This window comes from Rhamphochromis sp. 'chilingali', assembly GCF_963969265.1.
Source record: "Rhamphochromis sp. 'chilingali' genome assembly, chromosome: 21".
NCBI classification, from domain to species: Eukaryota; Metazoa; Chordata; class Actinopteri; order Cichliformes; family Cichlidae; genus Rhamphochromis; species Rhamphochromis sp. 'chilingali'.
In genome coordinates, this window is record NC_137949.1 from 15,142,912 (window position 1) to 15,168,983 (window position 26,072).

General features: G+C 41.7%; 1 protein-coding gene across 6 annotated transcripts in view; it reads left to right on the plus strand.

Annotated features, from left to right (window-relative positions):
* ralgapa1 (Ral GTPase activating protein catalytic subunit alpha 1) overlaps positions 1–25,922 on the plus strand; it is a 76,503-nt gene extending 50,581 nt beyond the window's left edge. For 5 of the 6 annotated variants that reach the window (XM_080870682.1, XM_080870683.1, XM_080870685.1 and 2 more), the window contains 4 exons: positions 2,012–2,170; positions 3,218–3,345; positions 20,570–20,694; positions 25,492–25,922. In XM_080870682.1, the coding sequence (XP_080726808.1) occupies positions 2,012–2,170; positions 3,218–3,345; positions 20,570–20,694; positions 25,492–25,637 (558 nt within the window). In that variant the 3' untranslated portion in view covers positions 25,638–25,922. Of the gene's footprint in view, positions 1–2,011; positions 2,171–3,217; positions 3,346–20,569; positions 20,695–22,761; positions 22,795–25,491 lie in introns of all 6 variants that reach the window. The other variant, XM_080870684.1, reaches the window with a different exon arrangement.
* The last annotated feature ends 150 nt before the right edge of the window (positions 25,923–26,072 follow it).

A 26,072-nucleotide genomic window follows, 5' to 3' on the forward strand; every position in this document is an offset into this window, starting at 1 on the left:
AAACTATCTCGGGATCTCGCAAAACTATCTCGGGATCTCGCAAAACTATCTCGGGATCTCGCAAAACTATCTCGGGATCTCGCAAAACTATCTCGGGATCTCGCAAAACTATCTCGGGATCTCGCAAAACTATCTCGGGATCTCGCAAAACTATCTCGGGATCTCGCAAAACTATCTCGGGATCTCGCAAAACTATCTCGGGATCTCGCAAAACTATCTCGGGATCTCGCAAAACTATCTCGGGATCTCGCAAAACTATCTCGGGATCTCGCAAAACTATCTCGGGATCTCGCAAAACTATCTCGGGATCTCGCAAAACTATCTCGGGATCTCGCAAAACTATCTCGGGATCTCGCAAAACTATCTCGGGATCTCGCAAAACTATCTCGGGATCTCGCAAAACTATCTCGGGATCTCGCAAAACTATCTCGGGATCTCGCAAAACTATCTCGGGATCTCGCAAAACTATCTCGGGATCTCGCAAAACTATCTCGGGATCTCGCAAAACTATCTCGGGATCTCGCAAAACTATCTCGGGATCTCGCAAAACTATCTCGGGATCTCGCAAAACTATCTCGGGATCTCGCAAAACTATCTCGGGATCTCGCAAAACTATCTCGGGATCTCGCAAAACTATCTCGGGATCTCGCAAAACTATCTCGGGATCTCGCAAAACTATCTCGGGATCTCGCAAAACTATCTCGGGATCTCGCAAAACTATCTCGGGATCTCGCAAAACTATCTCGGGATCTCGCAAAACTATCTCGGGATCTCGCAAAACTATCTCGGGATCTCGCAAAACTATCTCGGGATCTCGCAAAACTATCTCGGGATCTCGCAAAACTATCTCGGGATCTCGCAAAACTATCTCGGGATCTCGCAAAACTATCTCGGGATCTCGCAAAACTATCTCGGGATCTCGCAAAACTATCTCGGGATCTCGCAAAACTATCTCGGGATCTCGCAAAACTATCTCGGGATCTCGCAAAACTATCTCGGGATCTCGCAAAAGTTTTAGCCGCATTCTTCCCGTTAGCTCGAAGCTAACGGGAGGTCGAGACCCACTACAGCCGGGAGGAACATCGCTTTCCCGGCAAATCGTGCCTCGACCTCCCGGTCGGCTTCGAGCCGGCGTCCGAAGAATGCGGCTAAAAGTTTTGCGAGATCTCGCAAAAGTTTTGCGAAATCTCGCAAAAGTCCGTCTTAATTTTTTTTTTCTCCCATGTCCCCTGCGGGGCTCCGTAGTAACTCATCTCTCTGATGGGCAGCAGTAAGCTGACAGTTGACTGTAAGGCCTCACCTTCACTAGTTCCAGTCTTTGAACTGGACTAGCTGATAAGTTATAGGCACTAATGTATGTAACGGGTAGTGTAACATAAATCCCACCATGTGTAAAATACAGTATGTGATGTCTACAAACCAAATTACATCATTAAACTTTGCATCCCGGTGCACTATTTAATTAGTCATAAAAGTAACTGCAGTTAAACATTTAAAAGGATCTGTCTTCAGCGTGTTTGTCTCATGGCCGAGGACAAGACTGGCAGCTATCAGAAGGTGTGTACAGAGACCTCTGTACACACCTTCTGGAGGACAACCCCCACCTGCCACCTCTGGGAGGTGGCAGGTGGGGGTGTGTGTTTTGGCAGACATCAAGGTTAATGACTGAGCTGTCACCAGCCCCGACTGTAGTCGGCGTGGGTGTGAATCTCACACACAGTCAGAGGATCACACACAATCCCATCTGTCTTCGAGCCCCTACTCCATCTTTCCGGGGCTTCACTTTGTCTTGTTGTCCACTCTCCATCTTCACACACGCACTCCATCACGGCCAGGGCCACCTAAACCACATATACACACAGACTTCAAAGCCTTGGGGTTATGATGGATACAGCCTATCCAGCTCCGTTTGCAGATCCCTCTCGGTCAATGTTGGTGTTTGAGTAATAATGTATATTTTTCTTCCATTTTGATTCTATTAATTTCTTTTCTTTCTTTTTTGCCTCTCCAGCTCAGACATCTTGGCAACGACGAAGTCCACATCGTCTGGTCAGAACATTCCAGGGACTACCGCCGCGGGATCATCCCCACTGAGTTCGGAGATGTGCTAATCATCATCTACCCCATGAAGAACCACATGTATTCCATCCACATACTCAAAAAACCAGAGGTAAACACGCAGGACTAGGCAGTTGTTCCTTACACACAGACCTTTAAAGCTCATTATTAAAACCTGGCATGGTAATTTAACTGCCCCCTGAGCTTATCACTGATGGCTATCTGTGTCACCTTTTGTGGGAATTGTTGGCCAATCAATGTAATCTTTCCCATTATCAGTGGCAGCAGTGCCAAATTAAAGGAAAAATCGAAACACTTTTCTAAATGCAGCCTTTTTTAGCTGTATTTGTGGCAAAGCAACAATGAAATGTTAAATAAGTGAAATGTTCACTTATTAAAAGTCTTACTTAGTTAGCCATTTTTGTATTTTTTTTTATACTTAGACTTGTGTGGATTTGGGGAAAATTTGGTTGGAGAAAAAAAATGAGAACAATATTTGGTCCATGATTTTATGTTTCCTACCAGACCCCACAGATATGCATCCAGATTGACTAACAATCCTAGAGAGAGTCTTGCCCCAAGTCTTTCTGATCTGGTTAATGTATCAGTCTAAAGCACACAGACATTAATACCACAGCACTGATGGCATAACTCTATTTCAAACAAGCCCTAACACAATAAAATGCTGCTTTTTTTTTCTCTGTGACATAGATACCACAGCACTAATAACATAATCGTATTCTCTTTCATTCATTCTGCAGGGAAAAATATTGAATTATCATGAATCCAAAAACAAGTTAGATAAGATATTCCCTTTGTTGTTGTCCTGAAAGCACATGTATTCGGCCACAGAGCGCATGGCTTGGAGACCTGGTCCACAAATAAACTCAATAAAAGTCCGGCATTAGTTTCTTTGGTGGATTCCACAAGCAAAGCATTGAATTATATGGGAAAGTCAAAGCCTGAATCAAATATTGTATCATTACAAAAATCTGTGGCGTCAATCATTACTTGTCAGGGTCGGTTCAGTAGAACTGAGTAACTCCCACTGTTTCATAAAAATCTAGACTTTTCAGGGTTTTCTTTAAAAAAAAAAAAATCTAATTTGAACTATATAAAGGAATAAACGTGGATTTAATGCCAGTTTTGTTCTCTGTAGGTTCCTTTCTTTGGTCCGCTGTTTGATGGAGCCATTGTGGACATGAAGATTTTGCCCACCATGGTGAGAGCGACAGCTATCAACGCGAGCCGGGCCCTTAAATCCCTCATCCCTCTCTACCAGAACTTGTATCCTTTAAAACCCTCATATGAAAATTTAGGATAAAAAGGCAAAGGTAGGATGCTGAAAATGAGTTTTCTCTCTGGTTTTTCTCTTTTCTTGTGTTATATTAGCATATTATTTATATTGTTATGTATTATGTTTGCGTTTTAAGAGATATTTAACCTCACAAGACTCTTTTGCCACAAACTTCAGGAAAAAAAACTTCATTCAAAACTCAAAGGTCTGCAGCACGTGGATTTATGCTATTACCAGCTCTCTGTTTAGGTCTGAAGACTTCAGCTATTCCTGCACTTTGCAAAGTTTTAAGTATCAAGGTGAACGAGAGTCACACCAAATACATATCTAATTTCTTTCTTTCTTTTTTTCCAAATGATTGCTCAGAAGAATTCAGGGGAGTATTTTATTATTATTGGCCTGAAAGAGTTTGCAAAACACTTTAAATATCACTGTGTCTAACCTTCACTGAAACAGGTAGGCTTGCTGACAGCTGACAGCATATCGTCCTTTGCAGCCTCGTGCAGAAAAGGCCTTCAATCTCTTTTTCTTTTGTACTGTGGTTGTAGCTTTTTTAGTGTTACATTAAACTCTTAAGTCCACTAAATGCAGTCTAAAACTATTTTTAGCAGTTTTGCATCACCTTGATATTTATTTATTTATTTATTTAATTTTTTATGACTTGCCCTGTCATCCACAATTCCACATGCTCTCAAATGATGAGATGTTTTAAAAACTTACATTGAAGTTGTGAGAATGTCGTTTTGCTGTGTGAGCTTTTGAAATCGTTGCACGTGTGAGTGTGAGAGAGAATGTTGGGTTGGAGGATTAAGAATAGCAGATCAATGTCCAGTGCTGTGCAGCTTTCAGAATATGAGAGCTCGTTTGATAGAGCTGCATTTAGTTGCCTCTGAAGTGCTATATATCAAGTGTGCGTGTTTACCCGTGCGTGGCCAGGCAGAGAAGATTGGGATGCACATTCGGAGGGTGTGTATATGTGTGTGTCTGTGAATCCGTGTGTGCAAGGAGAGAAAGGCAGACAGACAGGTGTGCATGCAGTCTGTCTGCCTGATCCGAAGCGATGGTTTGGAAGAAGCCGTGGTCGATAATTATCGATGACTCTCCTCTCTAATGCTGTTCCTAAATGAGAGGCTTTGCTCTCTGGTCTCAGAGACACACAGCCAGATAAGTATCCACATTCATACACACTCTTGATTACACTTACATGGACACAAGAGGTACAGAAATCCAAGTGAATCAATATAAAAACATGCAGATTAATTAACATTTTTCAACCAATATTTTTTTAAAGAAAGACTGTGAAACTAAAAAACAAACAAACACAAAAACCAAAACAGTAATTGTCCCCCATGTCTGTGTGCATATCTTTGTGTTCTCTCTTTTCTTTGTGTTCAAAACTGCCTGATGACCAATTAAAGGAAAAACATAATCACTTCCTGCTGTGACAAAACAAATTTCCCACGTGTGGGACTAATAAAGGTTATCTTATCTTATCTTATCTTATCTATTCCCTACAGTGAGAGGATCCGGTGGCTCCGTTTTGTCGTGAGGGACTTTGTGCAGACATGCTTTGGTTCCACTTGTCCCTTTGAAAGAGAATCGTCAATACAAAGTTTTTCTGAGTGATCACCTTCATGCTGAAAAACAGGTGCTTTTAACTTCTAGGCTGAACAATTGTAATTCCTTATTATTATTATTATTTTTTTATTTCTACCAGAATGCTGCAGTGAGATGACTAACATGAAGTGTTTAATTCAGTATTAAATTTGAAATCCTTCTCTTCACATGCAAAGCCCGAATGTCCCCATTATATCTCAAAGACCCCAAAGATACCTTAGTATCGGTGTAGAGCCACTTTGCTCTCAGACTGCAGCCTAACTTGTGTTTCCTATGTTTCCCAAGAGTAGAGCCTTTTGGTATCAGGCAGCTTCAGTTATCAGACTTTGTCCAAGTCATCCAGTTCACCTGGAAGGTGCACACATGTGGGGGATTTGGCACTGAGGTGTTAGACATTATTCTGAGGGAGAAAATCCTTTGAAAGATTGGTGTTCATCCATGCAGTACAGTTCCAGAGCCTCTGTGATTCAGGGTCAAAACTGCTTGGAGCTGTTCTGGTGGCATGTGGCATCACTTCCCCCCCACCTTTACTTTGTCACCTGCCCTGTACATAGTGCAGGTGATGAAAGATGGTGGACCATGTGGATAGACGAGGGAAAGGACAGGGCGAGGAAGCCATTTCGCTCTGCTAGTGATACACAGGCTGTTAGGCTCAGTGTGGGGCTGTAGCTCGTGAGCAAACACCCCCCCTCCCGACAGCTTTGTGTAGGTGTATGTGCGTTTTTGTGCGCCCACTGCTTCTTCCCCACCTTCATGTCTGTTTGTGTTTTTTGTGTTACTCCAGCAATCTTGAGCGAGTGTGCAGACATGTAGACACCTCTGCTAGCGTCCACATGTCCTGCGTTTCCGTGCGAGACTGTGTGTGCACGTCCGTTTACCCACTGCGCACGTTTGTTTGTGAGCATGTGCACTTGGTGACACACTTGTGTCACGCATGCTTGTTTTGGGGTGTTTGTGTGTGTCTGAAAGTGTCCTGGCGCATATCGATTGGTGGTAGCAGCAGGCCGATGTCTCTGACAGCCTGAATTACAGTAATCAGTCATTATTGACTCCCCATCTCTGTGCTACACACACCACTCTGCTCCTCTTATCTGTCTCTCCACCTCTCCCTCCCTTTGTGTCCCCCACTTCTGTCACTCCTTTCCTCCCTCCCTCCCTCCCTCAAACTCTGGGACCATCTATCTTTACACTCACATCCCTGTACGTCTTCTTGTGGCCTTTTCCACCTCCTCCTGCTTCTATCTCGTATCTGTGGCCCTCATCATCTTTTCCTCTATCTTCCTCCCTAATTCTGTCCCTGCATTGTCTCTCTTGTCACTCTAATTCCTTTATCTTCGCAAATCCTTTTTTTCTATCTCTGTCGTACTGTCTGTTTTTCATCTTTTTCACATTTATTACTTTTCGTTCTTCATTCAGTTTTTCTCCCCCAGATCTTTTTCTTGTCTGTTCATTCTCATTGTCCTAAAGTGAGGGAAAGTCGCTTCATGATGTAATAGCAACCCTTTAAGACAAACTTTTCTCAATAATATTTCCCTGTTGGCATTTTTCTTCCAGCTAGGTCCCCTCAAGTATGAAGGACTGCAATAATAAAAAATAAATAAAGTAAAAAATGTGTAAATAAATTGTTACCAAATATTAGTAGCCCATGCTTTGTATTCCTGTCATTCAGTGTTATAGAAATCATTTGAGACTCCTAATGTCAAAAAAATTAAAAGAAACTAAAATGCTTGTGATATGTTACATCGAAGATTATGCATTTGTTGGCAAATTTTTGCCCCATATATGAGGGACCAGAACCTATGAAATGGACTTAATATTCTGGTCATTATGACCAGAAATGAGTGTCTGAGCTCAAAAACTCATCAGGAAAGTGTTTAGAGATCAGGGCCCGAGGCCTTTTTGTCCTCATATTCTTCTACAGGAGCAGGAGTTTCTTTGCAACCACAGGTATCTCCCCCTGGTGGCTGTTGAAAGGATTACAGGTTTATTAAAGGTTTAAGACCAGTTTCATTGGCTTCCCTTTTCTGACCTTTTGTACTGAATGTGGTTGGGCATCAAACAGTTTGTCCAGCTTAGCAGAAAGGCTAATGTCAGTTAGCACTAGTAAGTACTGCTAGCGGTCATCGTATGGTAATCTCATTCTTGATCTGCATGTTTTTGTTTTAGCAAAGATTTTACGTCAGAAGACCTTCCTAACCCAACCCTCCCATTGGTGTGAGCTTGGGGCCAACGCTCGCATGTGTACACTGGTTTTCTGACTGTAGAGTAGTTGAGATTTGAAGAGAGATGAATGATTCATATCTTCCTGACATACCTGTGAATTCGGCAACACGGAATACATGAGGCTTAGATGTCCTTGTGTATGAATCTCCTTCAGTTCTGCATAAAGCTTCAGCTGAGTGCTGCATTGTAACATTGACTGATAGGACCTCGCTGAGGGGCTGACACAGAAGCAAAATGAGAGAAGGTTGGCAAGACAAAGTATGTCAGTGTTAACTGGCATTTTTCTCGTCTTTCTTTCCCGTTCTCTCTCTCTCCCGCTCTCTCTCTGTCTGCCTTCTTCCCTCTCTCCCCCTCTCTCTGTCTCTTGGCCCTCAGGGCAGTCCATCTGCCTTTTCTCTCTCTCTGATCTTTCATTCACCGTGACCAGAGCCATCCAAAACCACACAGCACACTCACACACAGGGTGCCAGGCTGCTGGGGCAGCTGTGTGTAAGCACAGCTCTATCTCACATATCAGCTCACTGCAGCAGCAGAAGCAGTCCAAAACTCCCCAACACATGCATGCACACACTCTTCATATAGACCTTACTACACTCGCACGTGTCACGATGAACAATAACACAAAGCTGGTATTAGAAACTTCCCTTCTCTTCCCGCTGATGACTCGTGTTAGCACACACGCAGCCAGTCTTTAGTCACGTAAAGAATAGCCCATCAGATTGGAATCAGTCCTCCTGAACTTATAGATTAGACCAGATAAAAGTGTGGAGCAGACTGCTGGGTATCATCGCTCTTTAAGCGACACCAGCGTGTCGGGATCCAGATGTGATTTGCGTAGCCCTACTGTAGATCATCTCTATCACAATTCCCTTGGATTTATTACTGGGGAAAGTTGCGAAGCTGTTCGTAATTAACTTTAATGTTTTTTACCATTACTTTTAAGACTTGAAAACATGGGTTACAGTGCATGTTTGCAAGAATGCTTTGCTTTTGATATTACCCTTGTGAATGAAGAAAGCATGCACCATTAGAGGTGGGAAAGTCATATGTCAGCCTGCAGCATAAAACCTGCTTTTTTTATGTGCCTGCTTGTCCTTGACTAAAGTAATGTTGATTTCATGACAAAAAGTTGAAGTAAACCTTTAGATCGTGGCACTTTGAGTGGGTGTAAAATTCATTTGATTCTCATTATTAAAAGATCTTAAAAAGTGTTTCAGCCCTGAAGCTTTCATGTAGCAGTCTCCTGTGTTTATAGTTACGAGTCCTCAAAATGTTAAAAACTGACATGAATTATTTTTTAAAAGCACAAAATTTCAAAACAAACCATAGTAGGAAGGTAAAATTTTGTTTGTTGTACCAAACACAAAATCAGCTGAGTGTGAAAGTGGAAACTTGATCTCTAAATCTGATGCTTTTTATAAGAGGTGACTTGAATCTTTACCTTATTGAGTAAAATCTGTTTTCCAAGCTAAAGTTGAGTTTTGTGACCGTGAGTCCGTCTAAGCAGAGTCATCATGCTGGCCCACTGGTCACCTAGCTGCAACTACTACAGCTGCTCTACCATCTGATAACACCGTGTTGCGCTGCGGTGTGTGTGTGTGTGTGTGCGCGTGTGTGTGTGTGTGTGTGTGTGTGTGTGTGTGTGTGTGTGTGTGTGTGTGTGTAAGAGTAGGCTGTGGCCATCCTCCATCTGCTCCTGTGTGATTGTGGTTTTTGGGGAACAATGTTGGAGAGACACTAAGCTGCTATACACACACACACACACACAGGCTGCCAGCAAATGTTTGTGTGTGCATGAATTTTCAAATATATCACCTAACCATTTACACTTACACAAAATGTAAACATGAAGTGCATGTGTATAAACGTTACTTTCAGGATTAAAGGGTGTGTGTGTGTGTGTGTTGGTTGTGTGGGACGTCCCCTCTAGTAGTTGATTGGCAGAGATAGCTGCACTGAGGCTGGGGTCAGCATATGGCTCAGTATGATAGCGATGCTCTGTTTTTAGTGTGTGTGTGTGTGTGTGTGTGTGTGTGTGTGTGTGTGTGTGTGTGTGTGTGTGTGAGCGTCATTGCCTTTCTCTCGCTTTCACACTCTGTTCCCACTGAAATGGTGGCAGCTCTGGGCTTGTAGCGCTATTATCCCCCATATCCACACACACACACACACACACACACACAGACACACACACACCAAGGGCAGCCAAACGCCTAGCGGCCTGCCTGGCTTCTCTTTGCCAACTCCCACAATAGAGCCTATTGTCCCAGTAAGGCTACAATCTGCTGTGTGTGACAAGGATGTGTGTGTTTCTCACCACGGTAGAAAGGTGAGGGCAGAGCCTTACAAATTGAAGACATTTTCTTATTGCTGATGCTGAAATGGGGTCATGTTATCCTTAACCTCCCGCAGGCTCCGCTGCACCCATCAGACACTGGAGAAGCATTTCTTTTGATCTAAAAGAAAGCTGCACCAATGCCTGCGTCATGCTCTCACTGATAAATCTATCACAAACGTACATTTAAAACACTTGGTGAAAAAGTCTTCCATGAGTAAAGCTGCTCCATGATTTAAAATCTGGATGTAAATGAGCATACAACTCTGCGGTGCATGAGGAGCTTCTGCTGGCAGATTGACAGAAATCAGTGCCACACATTGAGTGGCACATACACAATCAGGATTAGGCTAAGGGTCTGTGTATTAGTGCGGGTTAGGGGTAAGGAAATGAATATAAGTCTGTGTGTATGCTTGCAGAGGGGGAGGTGATGGTGGTTAATTGTTTCCCGTCGGGTAGTTAGAGGAAATGAAAAGGGGTGAGGAGGAGGGGTCACGGCTAATCTCTTTCCCATCTCCTTGGGGAAGTCTGTGTGTATGTGTGTGTTGCTTCTAGGATGACTGCCTGCTTCACAGTCACATATTAGCGCTATGATTTCCAAACACTTGAAAGTGGACAGATGTTACAGTTAACATGTGGCCGTGTTTGAGTTAAAGAGAAGTTATTCCCAGGTGTTTTTCAGTTGAATTTCACTGATTATTTTGAAAGCTTAATTTTGTACTTTTGACTGCTTCCTTATTTCCCAAGAGGTCGCCACTGTGGATGGATACACATATTTGATTTTTTGCATCCTTCCTGATGCAACCCTCCCGTTTATCTGGACTCGGGCTGTTCTGGCCCCCTGAGGATGGATGTGTGTTTCCTTCTAGTCTCGAACCAGAAATCTTTTGCATCTCAGGCACATACTTTTGCTGGTTTTGGTTGTACCTCATAGACTATGATATTATGCATGAGAGAAAAAACATTTAGAGACTCCTAAATACAGAAATCTATGTGGTATTTCTCCCTATGGGTGGAGGGATAAAATGATCTTTACATCAGCAGTTTAGGTGGCTTTTAGCAAATTTGACTTATTTAGATGACGTTTAAATTTACAGTAAAGCCTTTAAACTTAAGAGCATATTTCAACACATTTTATATTTCTATTCTAGACCTTGACTAAACTAGGTTTGCTTGATTAGGAGCTGTTTTAGTTCCTCCTCCTTTAAGGCTGCTCACACTTTAAGCTACACCAAATGAATAATTGTTTTGGGATGAACCGCTTATGCTTTGAAGTTGGATTTTTTTTTTCAGTCCCACAGGTGCATGAAATTAAGAACCTAAAAATGCAAGCTGCCTTTACAAACATTGGTGGAGATATGATTTGTTCTAAAAGAGCTCACTGAATTTTGTGGTACTGAATTAAGATGCCAGTGTTACAACAAGTCAGTTTGTAGAATTTCTAGGAGGGAGTAAATTTCACAATCAGTTGTAAGTAAGACAGATCACATAAAACTACAACGTCCTGTGTATCTGCTGAGTTCCTTTCTGTGGCCTGCTTGTAGATCCACTAACCACTAAGCATTGCCGTTATGGGTTGCGTCCTTCTCCTATATGCTATTCCAGTATTGCTCTGTCTCCAGCTTTGGTGGGGTTGTTCTCATAGTGTTCCCCTGCTACTGGGAGTACACCATAGATGGCTTAGTAGAGTACAGCTGGTTTATTGTCCTGCCTTCCAACTTTCTAGTATACCTCTTTAAGCTGCTGTGAGTGTTTGGCGGTTTTTAAGGCCTCAGGTTTAGGCAGCTTGCTGTGCTTCTTAGGCACCTTCTTCATCTCTAGTCTTCTTCTCCATGGAGGGTACTGCTCCTTGTGAGGTCATCTTGAGGTCATCCGAGCATTGTCGCGGTGTAGATTTTGATGATGGTCACAGTAGGGATTGTCCGTAGTCATTCACATCTTCTAGTAGACCTTCAGACCTTCACGGTCCACTTGAACCATCCTGTAGTGAATGGCCACACGGTAAATTCACTACAACAGCACATCAGAGAATCATAGCACCATATTCGAGTGCATTTTACTTTCCCATGAACAATATAATTGAACTCTTTAAATGTAGTGATTAAACAATAATACCTGGGTACAAGTCTTTTTTTTTGTAATTAACTTGCAGTTCTCATTAAACATTTTAAGAAACTGCAGCTACTGCAGCAAGTTGAATATTACCATGAATCATGAAGACTGTCCAAGTTTGTATTCTTGCGCTCGTAAGCTGAAGCGTTTTGCACAAGCACAAAGCAGTGATGTTTCTTCTCAGCTCTTTAGTAAACTCTCCGCAGAGCAGCGTGACTAGCAGTCAATACATAGGTGTCAATTATCAAAGCTGATGTGCATTACTTTAATGTTACTCCTGCCTCGTGATGGGTTTTTGGGCCTAATTTCCAACATTCATGATTCATGTCGTGACTGACTGAGCGGGCGAGTGTCTGTGTTTGTGTGCAAGCATACATGCTTGTCACCGAGAGCTGTGCAGACACATGAGCCGCAGCCATCAGTGGCTTGATCACACCTTGCTGGAGCAGGCCCCCCTCTGACTGGTAAACAAGCTAATCTGCAGTTGTGTGTATGTGAGTGTGTAAGTGCGTGAATGCGCTTTGTGGCCGGGTGTGTGAATGTAAGTTTCTTTATGTGATAAGGTGTTTAAGATTCAGGGTGGGTTCCCTCGCGGATGACCGAGACAAAGTGCAGAACAGCAGACTGTGTGTCATCAGCTCTAACAGGCGTGTTGAATTTAGCCTTAAAGAGGCAGAAAGAAAAAAGTGTTCGTGAGCACAGACGGGGGTGTTGGCGAAAGATTAATTACTGGTGATAATTGGATTAGAAGGAAAAAAAATATTTTTACCCAGCTAATAAGCGCTAAGTGGGGCAGGATTTGTGTATCTCAAGGGCACCTGCAACATCCTAGCAGGTGTTTTAAGTGTTACCAATAAAGTTTTCAGACTTTTTATTCAAATTATTTGGTAACTTTAAGTCCCCTTGTTCTGTCAAGTTGATTTTTTTGACATTTTAATTCTTGATTGCAGAAAGACATCAGTCTGAAACATAAGCATCTTCTTTTGAGATTTCAAATGATCTAAAAATGGTTTGAATTTAATCATATTGTGTTTCTAAGGAAGTAACAACCTCTGGCATTGCACATTTTGTCCAATCAGTAACCCAAAGCCTCAAATAAGATGAAGGACAAGCTCCATATATTCACATTTAATAAGCAGGAGCATTTTATTATTTGTCCAAAATAGCGTAATTCTTTTGGTTGACAAATATTTGGCAGTCAATCCACCCTTATTGCATAGACTGTAAATGAAAGATGGACATAGCTGTTGAGCTGTTCTTTTGCATTTGTTGTGTTAGTTTTCATGACATGTGTTTTTGTTTCTATGTAGTTTTTTTTGTTTGTTTTTTCACATCCAGAATGTGAAGTCATACCTTTTCGTGAATATTAGCAAGTTTGTTTACCGAGGCATAGACTAGTCGGGTTCCTTTCACAGATACAGATACTTGTTAATTAGTGTTAAGTTACACAAAAACAATGAGGAGCCTATGGGGACTTACTCGCTTTTGTAGTGGGCCTCAAGCGCCCACTTAAGGATCTGCAGTTTTTATTTTTGACACTTCCTGTCAGCTGTGTTTTGTCATTTCAGCTAAAATGTTCATTCTGTTTTATATATAACGTGCCAGGCTTTTACTTTTCACCTTTCAAGGCTTATTATGAACAGATTATATCGGCCGCTAGAAGCAGAAAGATGTACAAAAACTAGTCCTTTACTTTGAATTTAACATCTGTGTGATGCATGCGGGAGGTGAGGAATTACTTTGTCAGCTTTTATATCCATATTATGAGGATTCATATCGGTGATTGTAAAGATATATGTGTGTGAGGAGGGGGGGGGGGGGTTTATTGTGTAACCGCCTGCAGATAAGAAGCGGATGTATCTCCTTAATAAGGGAATTATTATTACGGCCTTGGTGACAATCACCAGCACCCATGCTGTGCCTGTGTGAACTTTAGTGTCTCTGTGCTGGTTAAATAAAGCTTGTAATTGCACTGGCAGCTTTAAGGCTCCCCTGTGGTGACAGGGAGGTAGGTGTGTGTGTGTGTGTGTGTGTGTGTGTGTGTGTGTGTGTGTGTGTGTGTCTCAGTCAAAGGGTGAAATAGTGGGGTGACAAGGGGCCAATTAATGTATCACGTCTGTTTTTTCTCCTCTGCCTCTGTTTCTGCATCAGGTTAAAGAGCAGATGAATAGGGGCAAATGCGATTGTCTGATGTGAGTGTGTGTGTGTCTTTTCATGCACGTCGAGCAATAAGTAGTGCATTAGACTAACCTATCTCTGTCTTCATCTTTGGCGTACGTGGACACACACACACGCTCATAATGAAATCACAAAGCCCCTCCATATCATTGCTATCACAGAAAGATATAAACCCATTAGCTTGTTCCTTTGGGCGTGGACGCACACACATACACGCACAGGTTTATCATTACACGCTGTAAAGCTTTTCCAATTGTATTATCCCTCTGATGTCCTTCTCTCTGTTGTCTGTTCCAATGCCCGGGGTGCAGAGGACAGATAGGGGGGGTTGTGTGTGTGTTTGGGAGATGCTGGGTGAGATAAGCTGTGTGTGTGTGTGTGTGTGTGTGTGTGTGTGTGTGTGTGTGTGTGTGTGCGCGCCTCTGATGAGAGGTGTCTCGTAGACAAGAAAACGGACAAGTTGTGCTGCTTTTTAATGCAATTTTCTCAAAATAGAAAATCATAAAAAGTTGTTAGTACAGCAGGAAAAACAGGATGGGCAGCCGTACTTCATGTTCACCCTTTTTAAATTAGAGTGTAAATTAGAGTCACTTGTCTGACCAGAGGAAATTAGCTATTCAGATTCAGCATCAAAAGGTTAAAGAACGTTTCTAGCTTTTCACCGGCTGTGCTGCTCTTTCTTAATTTATTTTTAGTCGATTTAATACTCTAATTTCTGTTACTTATTAAAACAACAATTTTTATTCATTTACAGGAAGAGATGACCTTCAGCAAACACTGCCTGTTCCTTTTAACACTTTAAAACCAACATTGCTCAGATGTTTTCCCCCTCTTTAATCCTATTCAATAAGACTGATTGGAGGCATTTTTTTCCCATCCTCAGTTGCAAAGTGCAAGGCAGGGAGGTCATAAAGTGTATTTAAAGGCTTGTTGGTCTTTCTTCTTTTTAGTGAGAAAGTAAAGGTAGCTGGAAAACACAACAGTGCCAGTCTTAGCCTGGGAAGTTGGAAAAGAGCAGAGTTCACCCAAAGCCCCTGCATCTTTTGGCATACGGGTTACCTGCTCAACCAAGTGTGCCACAGCAGGGCCCCCATTTCTTACTGTGGATGCAGATATAGCTCAATATCAGCTCAATAAGTGGGGTTAAGCCACATTTCTGCTGACAAGAGAACCAATGGCATAACGTCCTTTAGGGATGTAATAACACGTTTGTTGATGCAGCTTATTTGTCGATCTTACGGTAAATCTTAATAAGACTAAGTTAAAGTCCTTAGATTTTATTCATAGCAAAACAAATTATTTTAGAATTGGGTTTTTTTTTCCTTTTTTTCTTTTTTCTTTTTAAGGATCTTAATTTTTTTTTTTTTTTTTTTTTTTTTTTTGTGTGTGTGTGGTTATTCCGCTTCTCTTCAGGCTCTTTGTGGTTTATTTGCTTCTCTTTTTTTGGTCGCTTTGTGATGTTTTTGTATTTTAACACAATGTTCAGAAACCTTTTGTTACATCACTCATATTTGGAACCGCTAATCAGCCTAACGCACGTGTTTGGACTGCAGGGTAAATCCAGACTACTCGGACAAAGCCTACATGAGCACAGGGGGAACATGCAAACTTCACACAGGAACCAGTTCATTTATTTCCATGGGTGTACTTGCGCCACTTAACATCTAGCAAGACTACCTGGCTGAGGATCCATGATGATCCACGCAGCTCGTCCTTCTGTTATTCTGAGCTTGTGCCTCATCATTGTATATCGACAAACATATTTTTCACTTTTTTATTACTTTTTTCAATTACCTCTTGCCCAGTATGCCTTTAGAACAAAACTTTATTTCACATGATGTTAAAAAAAGGTTGTTATAGGAAAAAAGCTCATGTAGTAAAATTCATGTCTTGGGTTAAAAATTTCATGTTTTTTCAATGCACAAACAAGATAAATGGACTGGTTCCTGTACAGTGCTTTTCTACTCTACACTCAAAGCACTTAATCTAAAAGTCATTCTTTCCCAAGGATGCTTTGGCATGCGACTCGAGTGGCCAGGGATCGAACCACTAAACTAAACAATACTAAATAATTCATTTCAATTTTATTCATACAGTGCCACAACAGCAGTCACCTCAAGGCGCTTTATACTGTAAGGTAGACCCTACATAAAGAGAAAAACCCAGCAATCATATGAGCCACTATGAGCAAGTACTTTGGCAACAGTGGGAAGGAAAAACTCCCTTTTAACAGGAAGAAACCTCCGACAGAACCAGGCTCAGGGAGGGGCGGGGCCAGTTGGGGAGAGAGAAGGAAGACAGAATAAAAGACGTGCTGTGTAAGAATAATGGCATTAATAATTATTAATTACATTATTGATTGACAACCGGGTTTTGATGCTCTCTGTAGACACCATACAGTCACATTTCTACCTCTACAGACTTTATATATAGTCTCACAGCACACACCCCCTACATACAAACATTGCCATACACACACATCCCAGCAGTGGGCCCAACTCCTAATGCGCTAACAAGCTCCCTCTCTCCTCCCCTCGCCTCCTCTCCTCCTCCAGCCTCCCTCCGTCTCAAGTGATCACAGGAGTCGAACACCGCCACAATGAGCGGCGCTGCGGGAGAGAAAAGGTCTGAAATGGGGAGAGAGAGAGCGACAGAAGAGGGGGAGAAAGAGCAGGAGGAAAGCACGAACACTTCACTCTCTCCACTCCTTTCAGCCACGCACAAGAAAATGAGTTTCTGACTCAACACAAAAGAGCCTCTTTATCCGCCCCCTCTCTCCTCCATGTTTCTCCTGTCTGCCTTTCTCTGCTATGCTTTCTTTTTCTCCCTCACCAGCCTTCCTCCCCTCTTCTTCCCCTTATAATTTTCCCTCTTTCTTTCCCCTTCTCTCACTGAAAGAGGGATATTTTTCTGCTAATGACTTAATAAGAGGAGCCATCTGAAATTCAATTACAGCAGATTTCATAGTTGCGACTGCCATTTGGATAGAGGGACAGAGGGATGGATGGAGGCAGAGATGTGCGAGCGCATTTCAACTCTATTTTCTATGACCTCTCAATGGTTTCTACTTTTTTTCTTTTTTTTTAATACCAATAATAATAACTTTATTTCAGTACTGTGCTTCGTGCAGACCGGCCTCCTGAAATGCTTCACAGAGGAGGATTAAAAATTTGGGAAAATAAATAACTAGAAAACCTAAAATCGTTAAATCTCAGTCACAGTTTCTGTTATTAAGACTTAATTTTCAGTATTAAATAAGAGAAAAATGTTTGTAAAAGCTGAAGCAGAAAGAGACACACAGGACCTGTATTTAATTTGGCTTAAAGAAGTCATACAGATAAATATTTTGCTCTAAATGTTGTCACGTAAAGAAAAGTGCTAAAGTTTGCTTCGATGGCGAAGTGTCTCGAAGCAGCGTTAACAGGGTTTCTCGAGGTTCCCAAGGCAGGACAAGGTGTCGAGACCACACGTGACTTCATTAAAAAAAATAAGAAAAAAGGTTTAATATGCAGTCGATGTTGTAGAGACATTAATTATAAAGATGTAAAGACCCCATGTGGACATCTTCGTTGCTAGAACAGCCCGGTGTAGCCGACGTTCTCCGTGCAGAGTGTTTTAAAGCTTTCCACCGCTGATGAAGGTGAGATTACTGCTCGTGTATGTTTTGCACATCGGTCCGTCGTCCCTGTCCTCCTCATGTCGCCTCATCCCAGTGGGGAGTTGGTGTTTGTGACACGATGACACAACCCACACTGAGAGGAACAAAAAGGGAAGGAGGTATAAAGGAGGCAGACGGAGGACGAGGGAAGAAAGAGATGTTCCCGTCACTTATCTCTGTATGTATTTGTCCTTATTCTCCCGTCTCTGCAGACATCTTTCTTTCCCGCGGGTGTCCTTTAAACCTTTTCACCTCCTCAGAAATGAGGAAATGGGAGCCTTTTATGTGCCTTTTTTTCCCCTCCCCCTTTCTCAGACACACATTATTAAAACATGATATGAAGATGATTAGGTGTTGTTTGCCTGACTATATAATAGCACCTCTATCTCCTAATTGCATTACATGCACACCTCTCTTCCCCCTCCGACTCGCACAAACACACCTTCGTTCACCAAAGGGGGAGATGCGATGGCGGTGAGGGGGAAGCAGGAAAGGGCAAACAGCGAGATCACACAGAGACTCGGCGTGCGAGGCGCCGGCTCGACAGTCTTTGTGCGCCTGCCGCACCTCTCCCGGCTCTCGTGTTGTTACTTAAACATCGCCGTCGCTGCCTCGCTTCCTCTGCGGCTCACCGCAGGATTCTCACCCTTCCTTCATCTTCACCTTCGCTGCTTCCCTTTTAACAAGTTCTCTTCCTCCCTCAGCATCTCACTGCATTTGCACCTCCGACCCCCGTCCCTCCTTCTGAGGTTTCGACAAGTTTTTTGGGGTTTTTTTGTTTTTTTTGAAACAATAACAGCTGTTTTTAGACGTTGACGTTCCCGTGAAGTCAAGTCTGGTAAATGTCAGAAACAATCTTTGACAAACCGTCACCCTGTCACAAGTTTATATAGATTTCCTCCTCTCTATTTTCCCTGCTTTTTTTTCCGCTTATCTGTCCCCCTCCTTTCCCCTCTGTTGTGCCAGCGCACTTTAAAGCAGCCATATTGTTGTTATTATCATTGTCTGTAACTGAATCAGTTACCATTAGACCTGAATCTCTCTCCTTCTGAGGCCCATAGACCAGCTCTCTAACCCAATAGAAAACCCATGGGTGCTGTTACAGATGGCCGAGCCATTCACAACGTGCACTCACACACACACAGATTTCATTCTGAAGATTCATTGGCTTAATCCCATCACACACTCGAACAGCATCACGTGCACACAACCACACTGTGCTTTCTCACATCCAAACTTATCAAACCCGGACACACACACACACACACACACACACACACACACACACACACACACACACACACACACACAAACACTGTTTTCTCGTTGAAAAGCCCTTGTTATTGGAGCTCACTGAGCAAATGGTCATTCTGTTGGGAGATGATGGGACTGAACTGTGTGTGTGTTTATATCTGTGTATGGGTGTGCGCGTGTGTGTCAGGAGGCCGTAACAGCTGTGCGTGTCTGTCATTATGGGGGGGATGTATGAGAAGGACTAAGCAAGAGAGGGTAAATGTCATTCTATCAATGAGGTTATCTCTAATAGATGGACAGTTGAAGTCCTGGTTTCCATTTACTCTGCTCTCTGCTGAATCGCTGCGCCTCTCGTTTTGAATAATAGCAAGTGATAAATAGCAAGGTTTTTTTTCTCTCTTTCTGTCTCTGGCTGGATTATTCTCTGTAGAGTCACATGGACATGAAGGTACATGGTCATTCAATAAACACGTGGTATTTCAGTTTTCTTGTACTGGGCTCCAAATTAGGGTTTGAGTTCTTTTATCATTTATATTATATTAAACCAGAAACTATAATCTTTTAAAAAGTTTACTCCCTTTTTATATAAGTGTTCGTTTTAGGGCACGGCCGGCTGATATTTGTTATTCCAGAGGGCCGTAATAAGTGAGAGAGCTCACTTTGGAGGGCTGAATTGAAGCATGACGCACACAGTACTGAATTATGTTAAACTGCATGAATTTGGAGGACATTGCAGATTATTTCACAATGGGTTATTTGCCGGCCTACAAGGCCTACGCAGCCTGAATAAGAGATGCGGTGGATTTCTATTGAGGGTTAAACTCTTGACAAATAATCCACATTTAGCACATTGAGCTTTGAAAAAAATTTGGAAGCACATGAGACTTGAATGTAGTTTTTTTTTATCTCTCTCTTGGAACATCAAAGGTTTTTCATAACCATGCAATGTGTTTAGAAAAGGAGGGGGGACTGAAATTGGAGAAAGCTTTGTTAAAGTAGCTCAACTTCATTTTAGTTTCACATTTAATCGTATGAAGTATGCAAACAGTTATTTAGCAAGGTTTTTTTTTTTTTTTTTTGTAATGATTGGCCTCGAGCAGTATTGTCCCCATAAATTTGAAGGATTTTCCAGTGTGCAACTTGATCTTGTATCTTTATCACCTCCATATTCACCATGACCAGTAATTTCACCTTAAATGTGTATTTGTAAGTTTGACTAAAAGAAACAAACATAATGGTTATTTTGTGTTTTATTCCTGTCCCATTTTTGTGTAGCGGCAGTTATAGATGTAGGCTCGAACCACAGGACCTTTTTAGGTATATTGGTATCGGCATTTATAGCGACTGATACCGATGAAAATTTAAAAATAAATACAATAAGACCCAGAAACACTGGTGTATTTCTCTCTGTTGGAAGGTGATTGGATGCTTTTGTTTTTATCTTGTTTTTGTGTTATTTGAATTATTTTGTTTCTGTTGACTATGATTCTGGAATAATTAAAGATTTAATCAGTTATCATCAACCATGGTACAAGTGCTGATAATCCATATTTGTCCACAACAACAGGCAGCAAATCTAAGCGGACTCTGGCTGAGTGTAAACAAGCTATTTAATTTCTGACATAAAATAAAAATAAAATAAAATATTGGTTGATGTATCGGATATTTAAATCACCAAATATCAGTATTGGAATTGATATTGTTCCTAAAAATCCTGTATTGGTCGGCCTCTAGTGGTGGTTTTAATAACTTTTTAAGGGCAAGTTAACCCATTGTGCTTCTTTTTGTTATTGTCTGTGTTTCTGCTCCTGTTTGAGTTGTCCTTGACCTTTGAACTCAGCTATGAGGAGCGCGCCCGATACTTAGAAAATATCGTGCAGAACCACCAGGAGCCAACCACGTTTGAGGATTACGCAGCCCGAGTCTACAGTCCTGCTCCTTGCACTCACCTGCCCTCTGACACAGGTGAGACCACAGCAGCAGCAGCTACACCTGTCAACAAATGTATGAAATAGGCTATAAATCTGGGTGTTAGCCATAACATGAGATGGTGTTAAAATTAAGGTAAAAAGGAGCCACATGTCCCACATGGTCTCCTGACCCTTTAAAGTGTATGCAAATATTGCATTCCAGTGAATTATCTGGAAACAAGTCCAACATTCAGGGTACCAGAAAAAAGTGCAGCACACAGTAATATGTAATATGTCCTGTACTTTTAACGTTTCAAGGTCTCAGAAATTCTGTGCACACCCCTGTGAAATCAGAAAATATCCACAGTATTCATGAAACACACTTAAGTTCACGATAATCAACTAATTCTAAACGACCGGGTAAATATGGGTAGAAAAGCCTAATTGGTTTCTTTATTACACCTCATATGAAAAATAAACAGTTAAACCAAAAACTGCAACTATTCTCAGATAAAGTTCTTTTAGTTTAGAGGGGATATATTTGGCACATCAGTAGCTGGACATAGTAGAAGAAATGCACTCTGACTCATTCGCTGAGGACTAAAGTTAGCATTAAATTATGGACCAAATAGTATTCTATTGGTATTCTATTCTAGTCCTTTTGTTTTATGTCCTCTTCTCAAAGGAAAAACAGGTAAATAAAAAGTAAAATGTACAAAAAATATTAAAATCCTATGAAATGGCTAATTTTTTTTTTTTTTTTTTAAAGAAAAGTACTCAGTTCCAAAGGACTACACGTATGGAAACCCTCCCTACATACAGGAGGCTTGACTTTTTAGTTTCAAGTGTGGCCAAAGAAAACATCAAACGCTGCCCTGTTACAGGGATCGCTGCACTGCTGAGCACTTTACATTTCTACATTGTTCACTTCTAATTAAAAATGTCTTAAAATGGCAGATTTTGATTCTTAAATTGGTGCCGGAGCCCCGACGATAACAGCGTGACATACTCAATAAAAAATCCCACATATTTTGTGTTTGTTGTGTACAGATTGTATTTTGCTGGCACTCATTGTCCAGATTTGATAGGATGAACTTCAGAGCACACACACACACACACACACACACACACACACACACACACACACACACACACACACACACTATAGCTCACAGCCTGAGTATCTGCTGAGCTCTGTTTTGTATCCAAAGCTGCACTCGGGCCCTTTTTTCTCTCTCTAGAGCTCCTCTGAGGAATTAGCTGACATCTGATCAGCCGTAGAGATGCCAGGCACGCACATGGGACTTAAATATGACTCTCATATGTATCCTGTTTAAGTTTATTAAATCGATACAGATCATTAGTCCTTGCAAATTATCTGCTTAAAATGGTGGTCTGTCCTTTGGCTCCAGTTTAATCTAATTAAAAATTAATTAATTTTTGTAGGTAAGCCGCATATTTTCTTCTTAAAGACTTATAAATGTGTGACCTGAAGGAGCAGAAGTGCGTGGTGTAATCAAATGATGGTTTGTAGGGACACGTGACAGGTGTGACTGTGTGCGTTTGTCTTAATATTTGTATAATTGATGCCTGTTTCCTTTCCTTAGCCACCTGCTCCTCATCTTACCAGCTGCTGTGTCAAAATATTAATAATAATACAACAATAATCAACCTGCTTTGAGGTTAAATAAATCTGGCACAACACCCCCGCCCACCCCACCCACAAATTTTCACTCATTCTTATTAAATGGCATTTAAATGTAACTTATTAAAGGCTCTGTTTTGGTTTGTCATGGGTTGGGCCCCAAATTCCCTTTCAGAGCGCAGGATCAGATCCCAGTAATAAAGCCTGCTTGATCTTTAGTCACGATGAGTGTGTCACATCTAAAAATTGTGAATTGAGATGCTGCTTTTGACAAACTTTTGATGATCCCGTGCTCTGAAGTCAACCCAGAGTAATTCACTTCCTGCCCTCCCCCTCCTGTATTTACTCACAGGTTCACCTCTCTTAACAAACACAATGATCAATCATTCTTCTCTCTGTTCTTATTTTATTTTGTTTTATTTCAATTTTTCCCACCCATTTTATTTTCTTTTTGTCCCCCTCCCCCCCCCCCTTTAGATCGTATTGTCTCACTTGCCTATAGCTAAAAAGGTAAGCCTGGTCACATGATTGACACGCCCACTTCTGACTGGCTCTTCCTAAGGACGTTACAGTCTAGCTTTTACACTCCTGTGATTTCTCCATCTCTCCGTTTCTTCTTCCTCCTGTGTTTTCGACTGTTTAACCAGGTCTGCATGTATTAAGAGCTGCCTTCACTTTAAAAGGAAGCCTCACTTTCAACTTGTGGTTTGGTGTGACTTTTGTTTTATGGATCATTATCAGAGGCAGTAAGAGGGCAAGACACTTGTTTTTATTCTTGAGTGTCAGACACACAAATAAGTCCAGTTTTAATTTATTCTTAAAAACAAAACCATCGCCTGGTTTAAATTTTAAAGTGTTTCTTACTCAGGTTGGTCTCCTTATCTAAGTGCTAGTTGTTTGTCTTTTCCTTGAAGTCCTTTTCTGTCCAAGCAGCAACTTTCTGGGGCTAAAACTAAAACTTTAAGCTGCTTCCAAAAGCTGCAGTCAGTCCCTGCAGACTCCCGTGCTAGAATGCACGCCTTTCCAGCAGGAATGCGCTTGTTCACAGCCTGATCTCCACAAGTAATTTCCCCAGTTAATAATGGTAATTACCCCCACTGGTGACTGGATCTGTATGCTGTTGGTACCTTTTATATAATTGTTAATCATTAAAGTGAAAAATATAAGGGCCTGCTGTGTTATAGTTGAACTAACAGACCATCCAAGCAACCCAAGAAATGGGTTGCATCCATCTTTTGCAACTAACACAGATTTCCTGAGACTTCTGAAAAGGAGGAGTCATTGCAGACCCCCTGACCTGTGGTGTGAGCCCTTGTGAACCCAGTCAGCACACCGTTTGTGCTTTTTATCCACACCATGTTCACCACATGCTATATTCGGTAGATTTAGCTCCCCATAGCTTCTACATCTGAACTTCAGGTTAAAGATTTAACACAGGCAGCTGCAAGTGGTGAGAATGGGACTTCCACAGAGCGATCTACAAATTTTAAAAGTTTTGCCGCAAAGGTGAGTTTCACTCATCACAGGCACAAGAAGACAACCTTAGAGGGAAACATTTTGTCTTCCTCTTGAGATGTCTGACTCACTGGCTGTCGGGATGAAAATAACATCTTGATTTATTAACGTACCCACTCTGCATCCTGATAAATGTTCCTCAAACACAACACGAACATCATAGCAAATCTCTCTCCGAGGCTGGGTGAAAGTGAGACGTCCTTTTCTCCTGTCTGTCCACTCGATCCATAACTTGGTCGTTCTGTTAACCTCCGATGTCATGCTCACCTGGTGAAACTTGACCTCTAACCTTTTTGTATGCTCCTCTCGCTCTCTCTCTTCCCGGTTGTGATATGATGTAGTGCCATAGTGCTGCTCAAAAATATGCACTCTGACACCCTGTTAAAAGTGGTAAACCAAGCATAGGTTTGCACATGTGCACAAAAGCTGTTTGAATGTTGGACTAACGCTGTTTTCTGTGTTTTCAATTGTGCTCTTTCAATGTAACAGGGATGGGACAAATTAAGTGAATATGCTCTGTTATATGTGTACTCATTATGTACGTGTACGTATTGTAAATATGCTTGTGAAGTCTGTCATGTGTGTCTTTCTGCTCCTTTCTGTTACACGTGTGGCTTTTTCTTTTTTCTGTTTTTATTCAGTTTTCTTTTTCTTCTCTCTCCTTAACTGCTCCTCTTCCAATACCTTCTCTATTTCTTTGTCCTTCTCTCTTTCCTCCTTTATCCTCTCCTAACTTCCACTCATTAGAGGAGCATAGTGCAATGTATCTGATGGTCCCGAAACCACTAGACAGCTTTAACCAGCTCAGGGTTAAAGGGAAAGGTCTTAAGCAGAAGGTTCTTCATGCTAGCTGTGAATGGTATGCACTAGAGATGGTGAATAAATTGTGAACTTTAAATTGCACTTTAAAATACTTTAAATTACAGGACAGTCTGTGCAGGGAGTTACCAGAAGTTTCTCTGCAATTTTAAACATTTATTTTTTGCAGGTTTAGCCCAGATGTCGTTCTGTTGGAACATTTCTTTATTACGTAGTAAACCTGAGACCTACTATTTAATTTGCACTTCTGTTTCTTGTATTAAGATGTCTCAGGGACTGAATGTTTATCTAAACGTCTTTACACTGACACAATGGTGAGTTTCACTCGTCCAGCCCACTTAACATCAAAGTGAGCTGTACGTGAAATGAGTTTGGCAGCCTTGCTTTAAACTGTATCATCCAAAGCTATCCTGATAGAGGTGGTACCTGTTCTATAAGAGGTTCAGCTGCAAAGCAGGAAAAACTTTAAAATGTCTTTGTAGTCACTGGTAAAGGGTTAGTATGTCCTATCAGTGAGGCTCGCTCGCTAGCTCAGATTCACTTAATTTTGGTTGGTTTAAATAATTACTTTTCTGTTTCACATTAAGTATAGGTTATGCACATGTCTAGTGGTTTTGGGGAACCTTTAACTTAAGGAAATAGAGCTTTATCAGGTTCCTGTCTCTAGCTGTGTGTCTGTGTGTCCGTTTATCTGACTGTCCTGCTTCTGTGACTGTAGGAATCTGTGCAGTGTGGCTTCGTAGATCACAGTGGGCTGAAATATAATTTTATTGTTGTCCCTTCATCCTTTTTCTCCTTATTTACCTCCACCCCCTCACCTCGCCTGTCTTCCCCTCAAACCCCCCTTCTCCTCCTATTCTTCTTCCTCTTCAGGCTCCTGCCTAGAGATTCTTCGGGGAGAAAGTCCGGCTCTTGGGGAGGCCGGGAGCGACACGGCGTCCCCCATGTCTCCTCGGACTAGCAAGAGCCGCATGTCCATGAAGCTGCGACGCTCCTCCGGATCAGCCAATAAGACCTGAAATCCCCAAACTGCAGGACTCAGCCAGAACTCACACTTGATATCACATTAGGAAACAAAAAGCTTTCATATCAGCCAATCGGAGGTATCAGGATCCTCAAAAACAAGCCATTTTAAATTGGTCCGTTTACAAAGCACACAAAATTAGGTATGTAAGCAAATTAATATAAACTCTTGAGTAGGCGCTGATTCATCCCAGCATGTTGTATTTCTGGTTGGACCCTGGGCTTTAATGGGCACACGTGTTCTCTTGTACTAAATATATATAAAAGTATTCTATGGGCAATACTGTAAGTTTTATTTTGAAAAATACTCACAGATGCTGCTCTGTATATCTACAGCTTTGCTTGGGGGAAAAAAAAAAAAAAAAAAAAAAAAAAAAAAACACACACACACACACACACACACACACACACACACACACACAGAGAGAGAG